At 57.6% G+C, this 17745-nt stretch overlaps 1 protein-coding gene across 4 annotated transcripts in view; it reads right to left on the bottom strand.

Moving 5' to 3' along the window:
- Positions 1-17745, bottom strand: part of EP400 (E1A binding protein p400) — a 59728-nt gene that overhangs the window by 3669 nt on the left and 38314 nt on the right. For 2 of the 4 annotated variants that reach the window (XM_012730969.1, XM_012730971.1), the window contains 23 exons: positions 17133-17335; positions 16891-17060; positions 15576-15772; positions 14005-14116; positions 13718-13861; positions 12277-12411; positions 11414-11494; positions 10972-11106; positions 10711-10755; positions 10481-10634; positions 10133-10374; positions 9874-10047; positions 9660-9796; positions 9506-9562; positions 7853-7931; positions 7506-7754; positions 6732-6780; positions 6537-6646; positions 4418-4625; positions 4121-4317; positions 2250-2468; positions 1060-1255; positions 626-750 (listed from right to left, as the gene is read on the bottom strand). In XM_012730969.1, the coding sequence (XP_012586423.1) occupies positions 626-750; positions 1060-1255; positions 2250-2468; positions 4121-4317; positions 4418-4625; positions 6537-6646; positions 6732-6780; positions 7506-7754; positions 7853-7931; positions 9506-9562; positions 9660-9796; positions 9874-10047; positions 10133-10374; positions 10481-10634; positions 10711-10755; positions 10972-11106; positions 11414-11494; positions 12277-12411; positions 13718-13861; positions 14005-14116; positions 15576-15772; positions 16891-17060; positions 17133-17335 (3418 nt within the window). The remainder of the gene's footprint in view (positions 1-625; positions 751-1059; positions 1256-2249; positions 2469-4120; positions 4318-4417; positions 4626-6536; positions 6647-6731; positions 6781-7505; positions 7755-7852; positions 7932-9505; positions 9563-9659; positions 9797-9873; positions 10048-10132; positions 10375-10480; positions 10635-10710; positions 10756-10971; positions 11107-11413; positions 11495-12276; positions 12412-13717; positions 13862-14004; positions 14117-15575; positions 15773-16890; positions 17061-17132; positions 17336-17745) is intronic. The other 2 variants (XM_012730970.1, XM_012730972.1) reach the window with 1 other exon arrangement.

Below are 17745 nucleotides of genomic sequence, written 5' to 3'. Positions count from 1 at the left end.
TATATGAAACACCCACCCACAATCTCTCACTGTCAAGAATGTGGCAAACATCCCCAAATATTTAGCACAAGGAGTAAAGACTACATGAATCTCTCTGCAGTGAGTTTACTTTTTAGGCTTTTGCTGGAAACACTGAGGCGCCACAGCAGCCAAGTGCGCAACCTCCTAGGAGACTCTTCATGTTACCAAGCAGCACCACAACTCCTCTCCACAGGCGTCAGTGCAGCCCTTGCCCAAGACCCCCCAGCACAGCCCTGGTCAAGGGCACTGCATCACCATCTGCGTGCCAAGGGTCTTGGGCCAACAGAGGAAACACCAGGCCTTGTTTGTGCAAGTTACACAGCCACCTCCAGGACGGGTCTGAGATGTAGCATGTCCACGTGGGACCTGTCCCACCCCTGGGCACACCCACATCAGGGCATGTACCCTCTGCTGCAACCCCTGCCCCTCTTGGGCACACAACTGGGCAGCTCTGCCTTGACATAGACCTGGGCCCTGGAGCGGCCTGCACCCAGCATGGGCCTTCCATACCCCAACCTGGGTGCAAGCAGGGCCCTACTGTCCTGGCAGCAAGTCAAGTGATGTGGAGATGGGGTGATATGAAAATCCCATCAGGAGCCAATACCTTCTGCTGCACAGCGGCTGGGCTGGGGGCAGCCTGGGGCTGGATGGCTTTCTGCTGCTGTACGGCCTGCTGCTTGAGCTTCAGCAGCTGCTGGACGTGCACGGGCTGGGCCACAACCGTCTGTCCTGTGAACACCAATGAAGGTGCTAAGTCCAGGGTGTTCCAGACCAGGGTTCCCGCCCACACAGAGCCCCAGTGCCACCCTGGGTCACTGAGTGGTCTGGTCCCAGGGGCTGAATTCCTACACAGAAACAAGGGTGAGGCCAGCAGAGCCACCCTTGTGGGGGTTTCTGGTCCACAAAAGACATTCAGACAGGGCGGGGACTTCAGGAGGCCATTGGTGAAGCCTGAGACCGAGTACATGTTTGGGGAGCCCCGGGGTCACCACCACCCACCACGACACACACAAGAGCCAATGGATGGGCGGGTGGCACCTGTGGCTTTCTGTGGCTGCCCGATGGCCACGCTGATCCCAGCGACGTTCATGGGCAGGGTCGTGACGCCCGGTGAGGACACCACAGCTGCAGGCACAGACACGACTGGAGGCTTTGCCAAGGCCACCTGAGCCTGCTGGGGCGCCTGGGCCTGCATCTGCCCTTGAGCCTGCAGCTGCGACGTGGGAACCCGGGTCTAAACAGGAAGACAATAAGAGTCCAGAGGCTCAAGATGGCGCATCTCTGCACCTGCCCAAAGGAGCAGTGCACCCGGGCAACTGCACACATGGCCTGTGGCCAGGACCTGGGGCATGGCTGAGGAGCCTGGAGCCTCCTGTGCTCCCGCCCTTACAGCTCCACTGGCCCAGGGCCCTTGCCTGCATGCCCATGGTGCCCACCACCACCCACCTAGCTATCATGTGGTTCTTCAGTTGTATCACCTTTTTAAAATGTAAAGAAATGGAAACGACCCACTTTTGTATATACAATAGCCCAGACAGTATCATCCAGGACCCTGGAACTGCCCACATGACATGAGAACAGTGACTTGCACTCCAGGTGGGCCCAACTGCAGGGCATGGGAAGGGGCCCGCCCTACACCCACCAGGGCCACTGCATGTCTGCCCGTGGCACAGGCTGCACACCCATCCGTGGACTCGCTTGAGGTGTTTCTTCAGGATGGGATGGCAATGGGGTGGCTGGGTTGGTGGGGTGCACATTTCACATTCTAAAGACACCTCCACTCTGGCTGTCTCCAACCTAATGGGCCTTGGAGGGCCTCTGCTGGTGTGAACATGGGGCAGCCAGACTGGTGGCGTGGGCCAACCTGCTCCTGTCCCTCTTGGGATGTAGAGGGCTAAGCACACGCAGTGACCTGGGTCCCACCTGGGACAGCTGCAAGGGCCAGTGAAGGATGGGGAATCCAGGTACCTCAGTCTCCACACCTGTGACGCGAAGTGAACACAGAACAGCAGCCAGGCCCAGGGGAGCTGAAGGTGGGCCTGGCCTCCCATTGGCCCACCGAGGGCTGCCCTGTGCTCCACATGCCGTGTTCAATCCTCCCCAAAGCCGTGGCTGTGGGGAAGTGTGGTGTCTCCACCCTGTGGGCCCGGGATGATGCCAGGCAAGACCCTGGACGAGCAGCCCAGTAGAGACGCAACATCAGAAAGCAAAGGGCCAGTAGGACTTACAAGCCGGGCCACCTGCAGGTTGGCCACAGTGGTGCCTGTGAGCAGCGCTCCGGGCCTGGGGGCAGCAACTGTGGTGAGCTGGGGGCTCTGCTGCTGGGAGGGTGGTGGTGGTGGCACCTGCACTTGAGCTGTTGGCGGCGGGGGGCCCGGAGGGGCTTGTGGTGGGGGCGCCTGCTGGGGCAGCTGTAGTTTCTGCTTCTGCATTTTGATCAGGTGCTCCTAAAACCCAAATAAAGTAGTTTCTCATCACACTGACCATATTCCGTGTCCGCACGCTGCTGCTCATGTCACAACAAAGCGAAGTGTTGCCCATGTACACCCACCCTCAGGGCTTTCTGGCACCTGTCACCGGCTCTCACTGAGCAAGAGCACACTGCCCCAGAAACCAAGAGCCCGAGCCTAGGCAAGGAGCCACCCAACGCGACACTCCTGGGTGCTGTCACTGGCAAATCCGTCAAGTCAAACCTAGTCTTAAGAATCCTGGTCCTCGAAAACCACATCGGCTCAATGTTTTATTTCAATGTCCCCAGATGAAGATTTAACTAACCAAATAAACCTCACTTCTTTGTAAGTCAACATGTATCAGGCCTTCAGGGAAGAGCCAAGTATTTCCAGAGGGTATGGGCACTGGCGGGCATCCCAGGCACATGGGACAAAACCAAAACTACAAACTCCGCTCCCTCCGCTCCCAGCTTTAAGTGATTCTCCAGAGCTCGACTCAACACCTTTCTTCTCTGGACCTATTTTGCAATTGTTTCTCCTATCAGAGTAGAAACTCTGGCCAAGTAATGACCACAAAGCCACAGCCTAAGACCATAAACAGAAGGAATTTTTGTTTAAAACAGACAACGAGGTAGTTGTTGTATGTCACAGAAAACACACCCTGAGCTGCTCGGGCCTGGCTGAGGGGGCCACCCGGGCTGGCCAGGGAAGGGTTTGGTGGAGGGCATTGCACAGGGGAGGAGGCCAGGGCAGCCAGGGAGGTAAGAGGCGGCAAGACGGGGTGGGGCAGGCTCAGGCTCCTGACACCGGTCCCACTGGGCCCGGGGCTCTGGTGAGCAGGCACGTAGCCCTTTCTGCAGGGCGGTCTGTTCTGGATCTGCACTGCCCAGCGAGGGGTGCAGCTGGCCTGCCAAGGTGCTGAGCCCTGCATCTGGCGCCCTTTCACCTGGCTTTGGTCTACAAGAGCTCCGATCAGTGGCCATCAGCCAGGCTGCAGAGCTCTGACCCACCGCCTCCCAAAGGAAAGGAGGTGCCACTCTGGGGCTACAAGATGAGAATACCAGTAACCACCACAGCTGCCAGCAGGGCCAGGGTCTTCTGTGGCGTGCTTCCAGCACAGGAAGGGGTGTGGGCCATATTGACCCAGCCCTGAAGCTGACCAAGGTGCAGGCAATGGCTGTGCACATTTATTTATGCATAAATAAAATCTTTTTTAAAAGATCATAAAATATTAAACAGTAATATTTAATGCAACATTCACTGTATGTCTTTGGGGCCACTTTTTACGCCAGCACTGACAATGTTTCCCTCTATGGTAGGAACTTGACATTTCATTTTAAAAGGAAAACGTCTATACACACATAACTGCACAGTTGGCCAATGGGCTTGCCCCAGACACAGGTGCCCAAGAGCTGAGAGTATGCCAAAGCTCAGGCCTAGGGCCAGTCTGGACCTGCAGTGCTGAGAAGCATGAGGACTTGGGGAGACCATCCAGAAATGGGGCTATGGGACCACGGACAGACTTGTGTAGAGCTGCCTGGGATGTCAGCATGCCAGCACCCATGCCCCTCGAGGGCTCTGGCAGTGCATCCCTGCATTGGTGCCTGGTGTCACCCAGACAGGAAGGTGGGGTGCTGGCAGGTGCTCACCGGTGTCAGCTTGCCCACGGCCTTGATCTGCGCAGGGGCCTGGGCCTGGGCCTGCATCTGCGGGACCTGCACCTGAGGGCTCTGCTGCTGCTGCTGCTGCTGCTGCTGCTGCTGCTGCTGCTGTTGCTGCTGCTGCTGTCGGAGCAGCTGGAAGTGTGCCGGGGTGATGGTCTTCCCAGGGAGCTGGACCCCTGGGGCTGCAAGGAGAGAACCTGTCAGCCCACTGCCCACACAGGCCCCCACCTGCCCACAGCCATCTGAGGCTGGCGTCCTGACTGGTGTCAGTGCTGCCCTTACCTTGGGACACCTGAGTTACCAGAGACCGGGCTGGGGTCTGTACTGGGGTGAGGCTGGTTGTGACCACAGCTGAGGCAGCCACAGAGGTGACGGCACGAACACCTTGGGTGGGTGCTAGGGACACCAGGTCAGATGGGGCCGTGGCTGGGGAGCCCACCGCTCGTGGCTGTTGGTGGACCACCTGGGCAGGAGCGGCACCTCCAGAAGCCTGCATGGGGAACGGAGGAGACGGTCAGGCCCTGCAGCGGGGCCAAGCATTTCTGCAATGTCAGATGAGGGAACAGGAAGCCCAAAAGCGAGGCACCTGGCCAGGTTCTGGCTGAGCAAACTTGGGAGTACGAGGGCTAGTCTGCGTGTTCTGAACCCCATGCCTGAGCACCAGTGCCATCGGGGCGCCCTGAGGAGAGGACACCTCTCCTCAGGTACTGCCACCCCAGGCACCACTCTGTTTCTAGCACAGATTCTTGACTTCTCTAGATACTGTGCCTACCCCAGGAATATCCTGACTCCTCACCATGCCCTCCAATTTTGCAGGGCAGCGCAAGGCCAGCACCCCTTCCCATCTGCTGGGGGAAGATCATTTCTCGTATTCTACAAGTTAATGCTGTCACTCAGACAGCCAGGTGCAAGCCAAGCCTCTTCTCCTGGGTATGTTCTTGGAAATTCCTTTCAGATTAGTTATTTCTCCTCCCAAAGTCTGGGAGGGAAACACTTTGACCTTATTCTTTCAGTGGCTCATGTAAAAATTTTACGGGACATTTCATGCTCTTCCCCAACCAAGATAAGGGAGATCAGGTTGCACTCTGCCTGACCCAGGGTTCAAATCGGTCTCTTAAGTCCCACAGGCCACTGGGGCTTCTAGTCAGTTCTCACACTGCTGGGCTGTGTACCCCTCATCTCTGTTGCCCTTGCACCTGTGTCTGGCCCCTCCTTGGGAGGGGAACAACCTAGCTGGTATCTGCTGGGAACCATCAGTTTTCCTTTGAAAATGGCTCATTAACCCTGTTCAAGACACAGAGCTGGCAGCTGCTCCCCTCCCCTGATGAAGACATAGCTACTGGTCCCTGAAAGTCACCAAGTCACCATGCCTTTCTGGGGCTGTGGCAAGTCCCCCTCCCCCCTTGCCTGGTGTGGCGGCTGGGCCTGTCTGTGGCTCTGTGTGCCTAGCAGTCCTGCCCACCATCTGGAGTGCCATGTACTCCAAGCGCCCCTTCTCTCTTCCCTTCTGGGGAAGTTGTCCAGGGCCACCTGTGCTGCTTTGGGGTAACAACTTCTGGTTTATCTTCCAGTTTCACACATTCCCTTGTGGACGGTGTATAAATTAAGCACACGTGCCAGGCAGCTTTAAGTTTTGGCAACAACTTTTTATATTTTTCAGTCTGCTACAACCACTAATCTAGTTTTCTGCTGTTCACAGACTCTTGGACTCTCTTCAGGTCCTGGCAGAAAGCAAAGTGCCAGCCAACCACAGGACATAGGGGCCTCATCTGGGCAGCTGGGCCTGGCATCACGTCTGCAGACTCGTGCATGGAGCCACCACATGCGGGGAACTGAGCACACATGCTTCCCATCTCTGAGAACCCTGAAGTGGACTCGGGGGCTGGATGGCGAGTGCATGTTTAGTTTGTAGGGCTAAGGTGCAGCATCCTCCAAAGAGGTGCACTGGGCCGGCCGCCACTGTTCTCTGAAAGCCATTCTCGTGGCCAAGGCATAAACTCAGCTCCCCACGACCAGCAATGAGAGGCTCTTCACTGTCAGCAGCCAGGCACCCCCTCAGACCTGTCAAGGCTCTCCTTCCCTGTCACCTGCAGAGCCCCCACTCTCTGCCTGAACGTGGCTCTCACAAGCCCTTCTGCTCTTCATTCTTCAGTGTTGTCCAAAAAGGGAATGTTCCTGACATTTTGATTTTCTTCACTTCCCTTTCATCTCTTCACGGGCTTCTGGTACTGAAGCAGCCCTTCCTGCTCTAGGCAGCACAATGCTGCCCCCCTCCTGTTGAGTGCTTCATACAGTTTGAACTAGACTGACACTTTTCTTCTCTGACAAGAGAATTTTCTTGGCAAGGAGCAGCCCCCCCAATGCCCTGTGCTGACCAAGGGTGAGGAGCAGGGCAACTCACGGTTAGGGCCCCAGGGGCCGCAGGTGAAGCCAGGCGTTTGTTAATAGACTGGAAGGTAGCTGCAGGCACCCCAGCAATGGTGTTCACAATTACGTTCCCACTCACGGTGCCTGCAGGGAGAGGCCCATGAGGAGAGGTCAGCAAGTTGTCTGCTCACACTGCCAGGTGGGGGTAGGGAGCTCTCTGAGGCCTTACCTGCTGGCATGCTTGAACCTGGGACGGATGTCTTAATGGTGCCTGCCTGCTGAAGAAAGAAGCCCTGTTAACTGCAAGCCACACTGTCCTGGGGCAACATTTGCAGGCTTCCCAGTTCTCCGTTGAGCCCATGCTCTTGACACTGAGGGTACTGGCTACCCAGGCCACTCCAACACCACCCTGCTCTACTCGTTCCATCCAGGTTGTCTCTAAATGCCGGGGTCTGCACCATCCCCTACCACGGGAAGAGCCTCATGGGGAAAAGAGCCTCCTGAGCCCACACTTCAGTGAGGTCACTTTCTAGCAAATGAAGAACAAAGTCACCCACAAGGGTACACATGGAATCCCGGTGGCAGTGCTATCTGCCCAGCTGGTGTCCTGGGGTCTGGGAGATGTGGGCATTGCCATGAGGCAAGAGGCCATGATCGGTGTACACCAGTGTGTTCCTTGGGGGATGGGGCGGGCAGGCCTGAGTAGGCTGAGGCTCTGAGAAACGGTAAGTAGGCCTATGGGGCTGCCAGTCACAGGTGCCACCCCACTCTGAGGTCCATATGTCTAAGAGCCCCAGCCCTACCCCGTCACCACCGGATGAGCTCGGCCCCAGCCACCTGGAGTGTGGCAGTGGGTATGGGTAAAAAGGATCCATCAGGCAACCTCTGCCTCTTAGAGACGGCCTTAGCCTACCCATGCCTGTCCCAATTGTGAGTGGGTGCCCTCCCTACTCCCTCTCCCCCTCCCTCCCATGGTGCCTGCCTGCCACAGGGGAAGTCTCACCAGCACAGCAGCACTGCCCACCGTGGTGATGGCGGGTGGCACCTTGGGTGGGACAGGGGCAGGTGATGGCTGGGCCTGGGCCTGGGCCTGGACAGCTGGTGGCCCTGCTGGGGGTTGGCTGCCTGTTGCTTGGGGCTGAGGCAGAGGTGGTGGTGGGGGCTGCGGTGGCGGGGGCTGCGGCTGTGGTGGGGGTGGCGGTGGGGGCTGTGCCACAGATGGTTGCTGAGCCTTCTGCTGGTCAGCCAGTGCCTGCAGGCAGGGAAGGAAACGGTGGTCCAGGACAGGCCTCACAGTGTCCACCCACCCCTGGGCACCTCCCTGGGGCAGAGACAGCGCAGGGCTCCAACCTTCTTCTCCTTGGCGATGCGCTCTGCACGGAGAGATGCCACCTGGATGGGGGGAAGTGGCTTGTCGTAGTTGATCCCACTGAAAGACAAGAGCAGGACTGAGAAGAGGCACCTGTAGCACCACCCAGCCTCAATCACTTCTCCTCACCTCGCTCCAGGCTCTCCTGCCTAGCAGCTGCTGTGTCCCTGAGAACAGATCCAACCCGTGACACACATACCCCACCCTGCCAGGCTACGAATCCTGCCATCACCACCAGGCCCGCATTCCCTCCTCCTCCACTCCACTTAGGGCCCCAGCTCTCATATCCAATTGCCCCCATGCCGACAACCTGGCCTGTCCCTACACACCTGTGCCTAGTACTGCAGGGGAAGCCCACCTGTGCAGTGAGGCAGCTCTGGCTCCATCTGCCCTCCCTTATACCTGGCTATGGCCCCTCTGCTGCTAGTCTAGGATGTCCTGTCATCCCAGCTATCCAGTGCCATCCTGACCACCAGTGCAGAAAAGCATCTCTTTCTTACAGAAGGCACTGAGAAACCTGCAAACTTGTGCGGTCTTCTCCCCCCGCAGCTGCTCCCGCATCTGGTCTCTGCTAGTAACCCTGAGATGCCCAAACACTGCTCAATGCTGGGCAGAAGAGAGAGGGGTGTGGCCTCCCTGCAGTCTGGGCCCCACCTCCTTCCCTGCTGACAGGCTGCTGGCAACCCTCCCAGCTCCACACTCTTGGTACCCACAACCAGGGTCCCCCAAGTAGTAGTGTGACTAACATGCAGCGGCCCTAGTTACCCCATACAGCCTGGCCACCAGCTCTACCAATGGGCCTGAATCACCTCTCTGCCAGAATCAAGCCACAGCCTGGCTTGCTCTGACCACACCCTTCATGGGCCTTCTTCCTGAGCCCTTAGCAACCTCCATGTTCAGTACGGACCCCCGAAGGCACCAACCAACGACTTAGAGTGCGCCCCTTACAAGATGAAGTAGGCCCAGGCCCACAAAGGTGGGTTACCCAGTGTAGGCACCAACTGGCCAGACTCAAGCCCTGGATCAACAGGGATCATGGTCCCACTACCCAGGACAGACCACACAGTGCGTCTGGAAGAGTGCCAAGAGACAGCAGCATGGGGTCGGGAGACAACAGTGACCAGAGAGGCCAGGATGTCCCAAGGGACAACTGAGCACAATGTGGGCAGAGCCCTGAGAAGCAAGGAGAGACGCTGGTGCCCATGATTCCCACTGGGTGAAGACCAGGCCTGTCCTATAGGTGACTACCCTCATTTGCCCACCCTGGTGCTGCACCGTGGGCAGCGGGATGCAGGGACCTCCTGCTGGGGCCCAACCCCCCCCCACCCCCGATGGTTGCTGCCCACACCACTGTCTCTACTCCCCACCACTGAGCACCAGAGGTTCCCTCTGTTGAATCCCAGCGCAGCACACCAAATCCTAAATGGACGAACACAGTAGGAAGGCAGATGGGGGGTGGTGGGGCTGGGAGGTGGGAGGTCCCCCATGCCAGCCTGCCCTCAACTACAGGCAGGCCCCCCCAGCACTCCCAGGGCACCCTGTGCCCTGGGCAGCATTAAGGAGTCCCTGGCCTGCACACAGTCACTCAGTTGGACAGAAAGCAGCTCAGGTAGGGCGGGCCAGGCGGGAAGTACCTCTCAGCCAGCACAGAGGCGTGCTTGGGGTTTTTCTGAAAGGGGTTCATGCCAAGCCTGCAGGACAGAGGGAGAGGACGACACTCAGCAAGGTCCAGCAGGTGGGCCCTGCCACCTCCATCAGGTCCAGGCGGGATGAGAGAGGGGGGCGTACAGAGGCTTGATGGGGGGGCTCCTCTTCCCGGCCGTCATCTTCATAAGGTCAAAGTGGCTGCTATATAGCTGGGTGTGCGTGGCGTTCTCGTCCTGGGCATACATCTGGCTTGTGCGCAGTGGACGGTTGTTCTTACTCTGCAAGGACGTCGGGTCAGTGCCTCACAGTGCAGAGCTGCCTGCGCCCACACCAGTGTTAGCGCCTGCACCCTCACCTTGCCCTCCTCCCGGGGGATAAGCACGCTCTCATAGCGGTTCCGGCACTGCTTGGACGAGCGGTAGATGCGGCTACAGGAGTTGACAACATCACTGACCAAATCCCAGTTGGGTGTGTGAGCCGGCGACACAATGGTGAGGTTCAGGGGCAGCTCCAGCAGCTGCTTCACAGCCTGGGGGGACGAGGCATGGGTGAGGTGGCTGTGCCTTTGCTGTGGTGGCCTAGGAGGGCACATACAGCTGGGGCTGGCCCCTCACCTGCAGCAGCGCCCAGTCCTCACTAATGAGCCACTCGGGGTTGTCGGCGCCAGCCTCGGCCGTGGGCTTGGCAAAAGTGGGCAAGGGCTTGGCAAACTGCGTCTGCTGCTTCAGGAGCATGTTCTTCTTCTGTTCCTTGCCCTCCCTCCGCACCTTTAGCACGCCTGGTGCAGCTCGGTCGAACAGCGACCGGGGCGGCACCACAGCCTCGCCATGGCGCTGCTTCTTCTTTCTCCCTGCAGCTGAGCAGAGAGACATTTGTGTGGAAGTGCGCCAGACGGGGCCCCTCAGCAAGCAGAGGGTGGGGGAGGCGGGGCAGTAGGCTGGCAGGCAGAGCCCTGCACACACCTGAGGGGTCTGTCTTGTGCCGCTTGCGCTCCTTTCTCACATACACAGGGGGCAGCTTCGACTCTGGGATGGGGGTGGTCTCATACGTGAGACACATGACTGAGTCGGTGTAGATGTCATTGTCGTCTTGGGGGGGCGTGGGTGGGGTCCAGAGCTGCCATGAGAAGGAGAGCTGGTGAGCGGCACAGGCCACAGTAGGATGAGCCCTGCACAGAGGGGACAATGCTCACCGGCATGGCTTCCGTCTGCCCATCAGCTCCTTCGTAGATGTATTCCTGCAGGAGAGAGGCAGGATTCTGAGCTAGCTCAGCCTAACACGCCTGCTGGGCGCGTCCTCACGCTCCCTTGGTCCTCCAGCAGAGACGGCGCCGCCACCACAGGTGGAGAGTGTCTCAGCCCAGCAGCAGCCACACTGGGGACACGATGGGTGGCTGGCCTCCCTGGCAGCCGCCCGGGGACAGCCCTCCTGACCTGGGGCTGCAGGAACGTACCGCCCGGTAAGCGTCCTCCCTTGTGTAGGTGAGCAGCTCCTCTTGCTCGCGTTCCCGCCGTGCCTTGGCCGCCTCCTCCCGCAGGGCCCTGGCGTTCTGGCATTCCCATGCACGCACTGCACTCACCAAGGTGTCCTGGAGGAGGGCATGGGTTGAGACTGGCAGTGCCTGGGCAGCAGGAGCAGTAACAGCTCACCCAGGGGAGGAGACCAAGGAGAGGCTTGGCAACGCTACCAGCCCCTGGGCTCTACCTCCTGACCCAGCAGACAGCCCCCCACCAGTCACAGGCAGCAAGCCGTCCCTGCACAAGGGCCTCTGAGATGTCTCTCCTGAGATCCCATACTGCTGAGTCTGGGTTTTATTCCTTTAATTCTGGGCATATCCCATTGACCTAGAAGCAAATGAAGTCCCAAAGTTGAGACTGCCCAGAGCAGGTACTTACCTCCCGACTCCTCTCCTCATCGTCAGCGGCAGTGTGAAACAACTCCAGGTAGTTCAAAGCGTATTTTTCAATAGGTGTAAGCTGTTCCAAAAGAATATTTTTTGAGTAGGGTTAATAGGAGTATTAGGTTAAGTCCTTTATACCCAGCCTCAAATCAAAAAGATAAAATTGTTCCCAATCAAAGAAAATAAGTATCTCATAAGAAACAAATATCTGAAATAAAAAATACACAAAACCTCTGGCCTGTACCCCAGTTCTGTATGCATAAATAAATAAATCCTAAAACAAAACAAAACACACACACAAAAATGGATCTCTCCCTGGTGGTGCAATGGGTTAAAGCTCTCTGCAGCCACTGCAGCATGAGTTCGATCCCCGGCCAGGGAGGTGACCCACGTGGCGTGGTAGGCCTCTCCTGACCCACCCGCTGCCCCCTCAGCAGTGTATTTCAGTCAATCTGCCTATTCTGCTTTCTGCTCTATTTTTGGTGAATCCTCACTCTCCACACCTCTGGCCTGTACCCCAGTTCTTGTATTCATTAAAAAAAAACAAAAAACTGGCCCTCCCTGGTGGCGCAGTGGGTTAAAGCACAGCACTGAGAAGCTGAAGCCACTTCCGCATGAGTTCGATCCCCGCCTGCCCCAGAGGTGACCACATGGTGCGGCAGACCTCTCCTGCCCGCTGCTCCCCTCAGCAGTGTACTTCATTGATCTGCCTGTTCTGCTCCCCACTCTGTCTGGTGAATCCTCTCACCCTCCGTCTCTGGCCTGTACCCCAGTTCTGTATGAATAAATAAATAAATCTTTAAAAAAAAAAAACAAAAAACAAACCCACAAAAATGTGCTGAAAAGAAAATCCCAAACCTGCTCCATGAAGTCTGCCAATTCTTCTGAGGGCGAGGGCTCAGGACACCCCAGTGGGCTGTCGGGGCCACCTGGCAATGCTTCCTCAAAGGGTCTGTCTGTACCGTCCTCCAGATACTCAATGCTCTTGAGAGCCTGAAAAAATGATGGGCAGCTAATGTCCATTGTTGTCTATGTGGATAGTCTTTGGGCAAGAGCCCTGCTGCAATTACCAGGTACCATGACTGCCTGGTGCTCCTGGACCGGGGGACCAGACACACCTGGGGTCAGGGGGTCATCAGGAAGAGGTGAGCCCCAAGGGCTCAAATCCATAGGCACATGTCACTGGTAAGCAAGGGTCAGAGGTATTCTGACCCCAAGGTTCAAAGCATCACCAAACCCACCATCCGCCAGCATCAGGAGACTCAAGAGCCGGGCAGGCGGCCACCATGAGCCCACAAAAAGCCTGCTCCGGACTGCACCAGCAAACACAAGGCAGATCCACTGTGCCCATCACTGAAGCCAAGACACATGTCTGACAGGCAGAGATACTCTGATGCAGAAAGATAACATGACTTAATTAAAGACTATCCATTCAAAACAGTGTGAACTCTTTTCAGAGCCATTTAGCAAAACTTTCCAATTTGCCAGACTGGACTTGCAGATGGGCAGAAAGATCCAGAAACAAGGAATAAAGAAGAGCCACCTGCAACCTCAGGGACCCAAAGAATCAGCTGCTACCACAGGGCAGACCACAACCAGAGAAAGCGTCTCACACACAGCCAGCAGGGCTGTATGCCCACAGCAGAGAAAAGATTAGCAGCAGCCATTTGGAGAGATGCTTCTGTAGAAAAGCATGAGCAGGAGAAAAAGGCCAACCACCTCACAGAAGTGCCAGGCCACCAAGAACCATGTGGGGCAGAAGGTCCAACATGGAGGGGTACTACACACCCGCAGACCCTGGGCGACACCTTTGCGTCTCACCCTGAAGCCACAGTGTGCTGCCACGTCTGGCGATGCCACAGGGACAAGCCACAGGTAGCTCATCCTGAGACCAGCCCTGCTGTTTGGCCTGCCTGCCGCCTGGGTCCTGCTGCGACTCTGGCACAGCCAGCTGCTTTTCATCTCTATACCCCAGCACAGGAGCTGCAGGTGGCTTGAGCAACGGACACACACAGAGGCAGAAGCCCTGTGAGCCTCCCAGGGGAGGTGAGGCCACGCAAGGGGCTGGCTCTCTGCTACCAATGCCCAATAGCTCACTTGTCAAAACAGAGGCAGAGGTGAGAGATCTCCCACCAAGGGCCCCACAGATGCTGAAGGAGGCCATGTGACTACACTGCAGCCTTCATCTCTCACAGCTGGAAACCCCGTGGAGGAGAAGGAAGGAGTGTTCTCAGTGTACTGTGACATGAGCTGAGGCCTGAGCTGGAGGAAGGCAGTGTGCCCACCCACAGGCTCTTACCTCGATGAACGGCCTAGCGATTTTGGGAGCGATGGTTTCTGTGACAGAAGGTTCCTGAGAAAGGACAACAAACTCCTCGGCCTTCATTGGGAAGCCTGTGTCATCCATGGGTGAGTAAACCTCAAACAGCTCCTGTATCGTCCGCTGGACACACATCATGGCATGATGAGGTGAGTGCCAGGCCCACCTGGGTGAGCCTGAGCCCCAGGGCTGGCAAGTGCTACCAGCCCTGACAAGGCAGGGCCCATTCCATACACCCGGCGCCCCTCAGATGTGCACAGCAGTACCTGTGTCAGGAAGGCCATGGAGTAGTCGTTGCCCTGAGCAGCCACTTCCCGGATCAGATCTTTGGTTCCATTTTTCAACAGCTTCTCTTCAATGGAGTTGCCGCTCACGAGCCTATAAGCACAAGAGGGCTCAGTGGACAGCAGGGAAGCCATCCCTGCCCGGCTCAGCGAATTCTCACAGCCCCCACCTGCTTCACAGGGGCCTATGGGCCCCCACCTGCTGCTCCAAGAGTCGCCTATCATTGAGGCAGCTCATGGTGGGCCTGGGCATCTCAAGCAGGTCCTATCTCTCCCCATGGCTGCAAGTTGGCAAGGCCCCACAGGCTCCCTTGATGCCTGGCACTTGCTTTACTGCCACATCCCTATGACTGCGCCCCACTTGGTGTGAGTCTCCACCTCCCTGTACACACTCTGATGCACTGTCTAAGAAGAACAGGCCTTACTGGTGCCTCAGAGTGGAAGAGTGGCGCTTCCTGTGCCTCAACCTTATCACGAAAAGTGCTGACCATATTGGTAGGTCCGCCCCCGCCCTGTACCTCTGCTCTGAATCAGGAGCTACCTCCTGGTGTGACCATGAAAACTACAAGTGCCTCCTGCCCAACACGGGCTCACTTTGCTTTGCTGGGCCCACTTGCCCCCATCCTCCTGAGGGGACTGTCAGCTTAGGCTAATCCTTTGACTGCAAAGCAGAGTTCACTGAAATCCTGTTGCCTCACCTCCTCGTGCCCAGGAGCGAGGCTCCAGAAAGTGGTCTCAGGCCACGCCCCCACCCACACCCCCACAAGACCTGCTGATCTTCCTGCACTGCTAAGCCCAGCTTGAGGCCTGTGAGTAATACCGCTGAGGAGGAAGCATCCCCCTTCCGAGGTAGCACTGGCTAACGGGCCAGCGATAGGACAGTCACACAGGGTACCTTCAGTGCCACTGAAGGCGACCTACTGCTTGAAGGGAAACATGTATCAGGCTCCTTGCCACACATTTTCTCTCTTTCCTCTCCAGGGGACAGATGGCTTATTTACAGCATGAGTGAAGACAGAGCTCATCTGATGCAGCATCTGTGCAGCGATGGCACACAGCCTCATGAATACAGCAGGTGCTGAGGCCCACAGTCCTGGTTTTGGCCTGGTCCTGCCAGGCTGTGGCTCTCTCCCAAGGGGAAGGGTCATGTGAGGAGGTGGTGTCTCACTGTGAGTGCTCCCCACAGGCTGGGGAGGTAGAGCAGTCCTGCACAGGGCCACAGTTCAGCCAGTCCCACATACGGGGTTAAAGGTGATACATTCGCTGGCAAACATTTCACCAAACAACTAATATTTGAAAATGACTGCAAGCTGGGGCTAGCTCGAGCAGAGACCTCCATGAGCTTCAGGTGGACGGACCTCCCTGGAAGCCCAAGTGCACACTGAGTGGACACCAGGACCAGCAATCCAGCCGGATGAGCGACCTCATTTCAAGCCCTCAACTGCATCCCAGCCAGATATAGGCTACGTGTAAAGGAAGAACCACTATGATGGCAGCAAACAGACCCACTGGAAGGAAGGTCAAACAAGCCAGGAGGAAGACCAGGGCCTCACCGGAACACATGCACGTCCCGGCGCCTCCCGATGCGGTCACACCACTCCTGGGCCTTGGCGTCCATCACCGGGTTCAGGTCGCTGTCGTAGAACACCACCGCATCGGCCTCCACCAGGCTAACACCTGAGGGGCGGCTGTGTGTACAGAGGATGGCACAGAAGATCCGCCTGTCTCTGTTGAAGCTCCTCATCAGCTCCTGAGGGGGACGAGGGCAATCAGGCTCCTGCTGGATCCTCTCACTTCTGATCACTTGGCCAGGCAGCAGCAATGCCCCAAAGATGGCCAGTGGGCTGGTCTTGGTCTCCATGCCCTGCCTTCCACCAGTGCACCCTGATGCACTGATGGAAGTGGGGTGCAGTGGGTGGGGGTAAACACCAAGTGCTACCTGTCAGCCCTGTCTGTAGGCCCCAAAGAGAGACAGGCTCCCTGGGGAGGGATGAGTGCTCTTCCTGTACCCTCAGGCAATGCTGGGGTGCTTTACAGCAAAAGACCCCAGAGTAAGGCTGAGGGGCAGGGGGATACACCGTGAGTGCGACCTTATGGGCAGCTAGACTGGGTGGCTCGCTCCACATTCTCCTGGTGTCACACATGTGCCAAGCAGACCACGATGCTGACCAGCCCTCTGGGCGAGAAGCCGCTGCACCTGTCATGGCCAGTACTGTGCTCCTCATTGGCACACCCAACCTGCCAAAGGGGGTTCTCCACTGCCTTCTGAGTGCACATGCATGTGGGTGCCCACAAGGGATCATGCAACCAGTGCCTGCCAGCTGTCTTCTGCTCAGTGCACAAATGAGCCCATTCCTGTACTGCCGCCTGGATGCAGCAGGACCTCATGCCCCAGGAGGTGGGCGGGGGTGGGCATTGCTGCCTGTGTCTCACCCCTGAGAGATACTGTGGGAAAGCCTGGGCTGGCGACTCCCAGGTGGAGCCCCGTGCTGACCACGCTGAGCCTCACAGCACCACAGCCCCACGGCAGCAGCCTCCAGAGGCACCCACCTGCACCCACACTGCTGCTGTGGGGCTGCTGGCAGTGCCTGGGCATCAGGTGCCTGACCCATGGAGGTAATTCCATCTTGGCAATGTCACCTCCCATATACCAATGTCTCAGGCCGCCCATGGACCTAGATATCCTGCTGGAGGTCAGGTCTCATCATGGGATGTGGGAATCAAGGGTGGAACCAGGATGGACCAGACTGTCAGCTCGCGTGGACTCGAGCAAGCACTTCCCTCATACGAAGGACCATGGCACGTGGCCTGTTTGCTCCAGCTGCCTCAAGGCCCAGTGTCCCCACCCTATGGGCTGCGCTGCCCAACCTGCCGCTGCTGGCTGTTGGCGTTTTCATCGATCCGCACATAGGTGAGGTAGTGGAAGTTCAGGAACACCTCCAGGATATCCAGCATCAGAAGCATCTGGGACAGGATCAGCACACGGCGTCCCTCTGTCCTCAGCTTCTGCAGTAGCACAGCAAGTGCTTCCAGCTTCCCTGTGGGCGACAGCAGGTATCTCCCTCTGCCCACACACGCAAACCCACCCCCTGGGTGGCGCCTCCTGGTACCTGAGTCAAACTGGACCAGCCTGAGCTCCGGAAAGCGCAGGGAACGTGGAGTGGTCAGGTGCTGCAGCTGCTGGGCGTGGGGTGCCACACGCTCCTTGAGGTGGTGCCTGAGCACGCGCAGTCTATGGCTATAGAGGGGGGGTGGCCGAGCCACCCACAGAGATGGGGGCGCAGCCACCACTGGAGGGATCACACATGCCACCCTGGAAGCAGAAAGTCACTGTCACCACTTGGATCCATGGCCTCTCCACCTGTGTGAAACTGGGTAGAGACCAGAGGGAGGAAGCCAGAGCCCTGAGAGTGTAGATGGCTACCATCAGACCACACTGCCCAGCTGAGCCCAGGCCACGAAGCTATCAGACAAAGAGCCATTGCGGGGATAAGGCTCCTGGTGGCTCGGGGACAGCAGTACCCTGGAGCTGCTGTAGCCAGCAGGCCTCCAGGATGGGAACTAGACCTGAGGTAAGGGGCCTGTGGAGAGCAGAGTGGCATGCTGCCTTCGTGCACCAGAGTCTACCGGAAGCTAGCCTCCTTCACTTGCTACCAATTGCATGCAAACTAAGACACCCGTCCATACAGCCTTGACAGACATACTCAAACCACTGGGTGGATG

Source organism: Condylura cristata, unplaced genomic scaffold (genome assembly GCF_000260355.1).
Source record: "Condylura cristata isolate star-nosed mole 26May11 unplaced genomic scaffold, ConCri1.0 scaffold00029, whole genome shotgun sequence".
Classification (NCBI taxonomy): Eukaryota; Metazoa; Chordata; class Mammalia; order Eulipotyphla; family Talpidae; genus Condylura; species Condylura cristata.
This window is presented reverse-complemented; position numbering and strand designations above follow the sequence as displayed.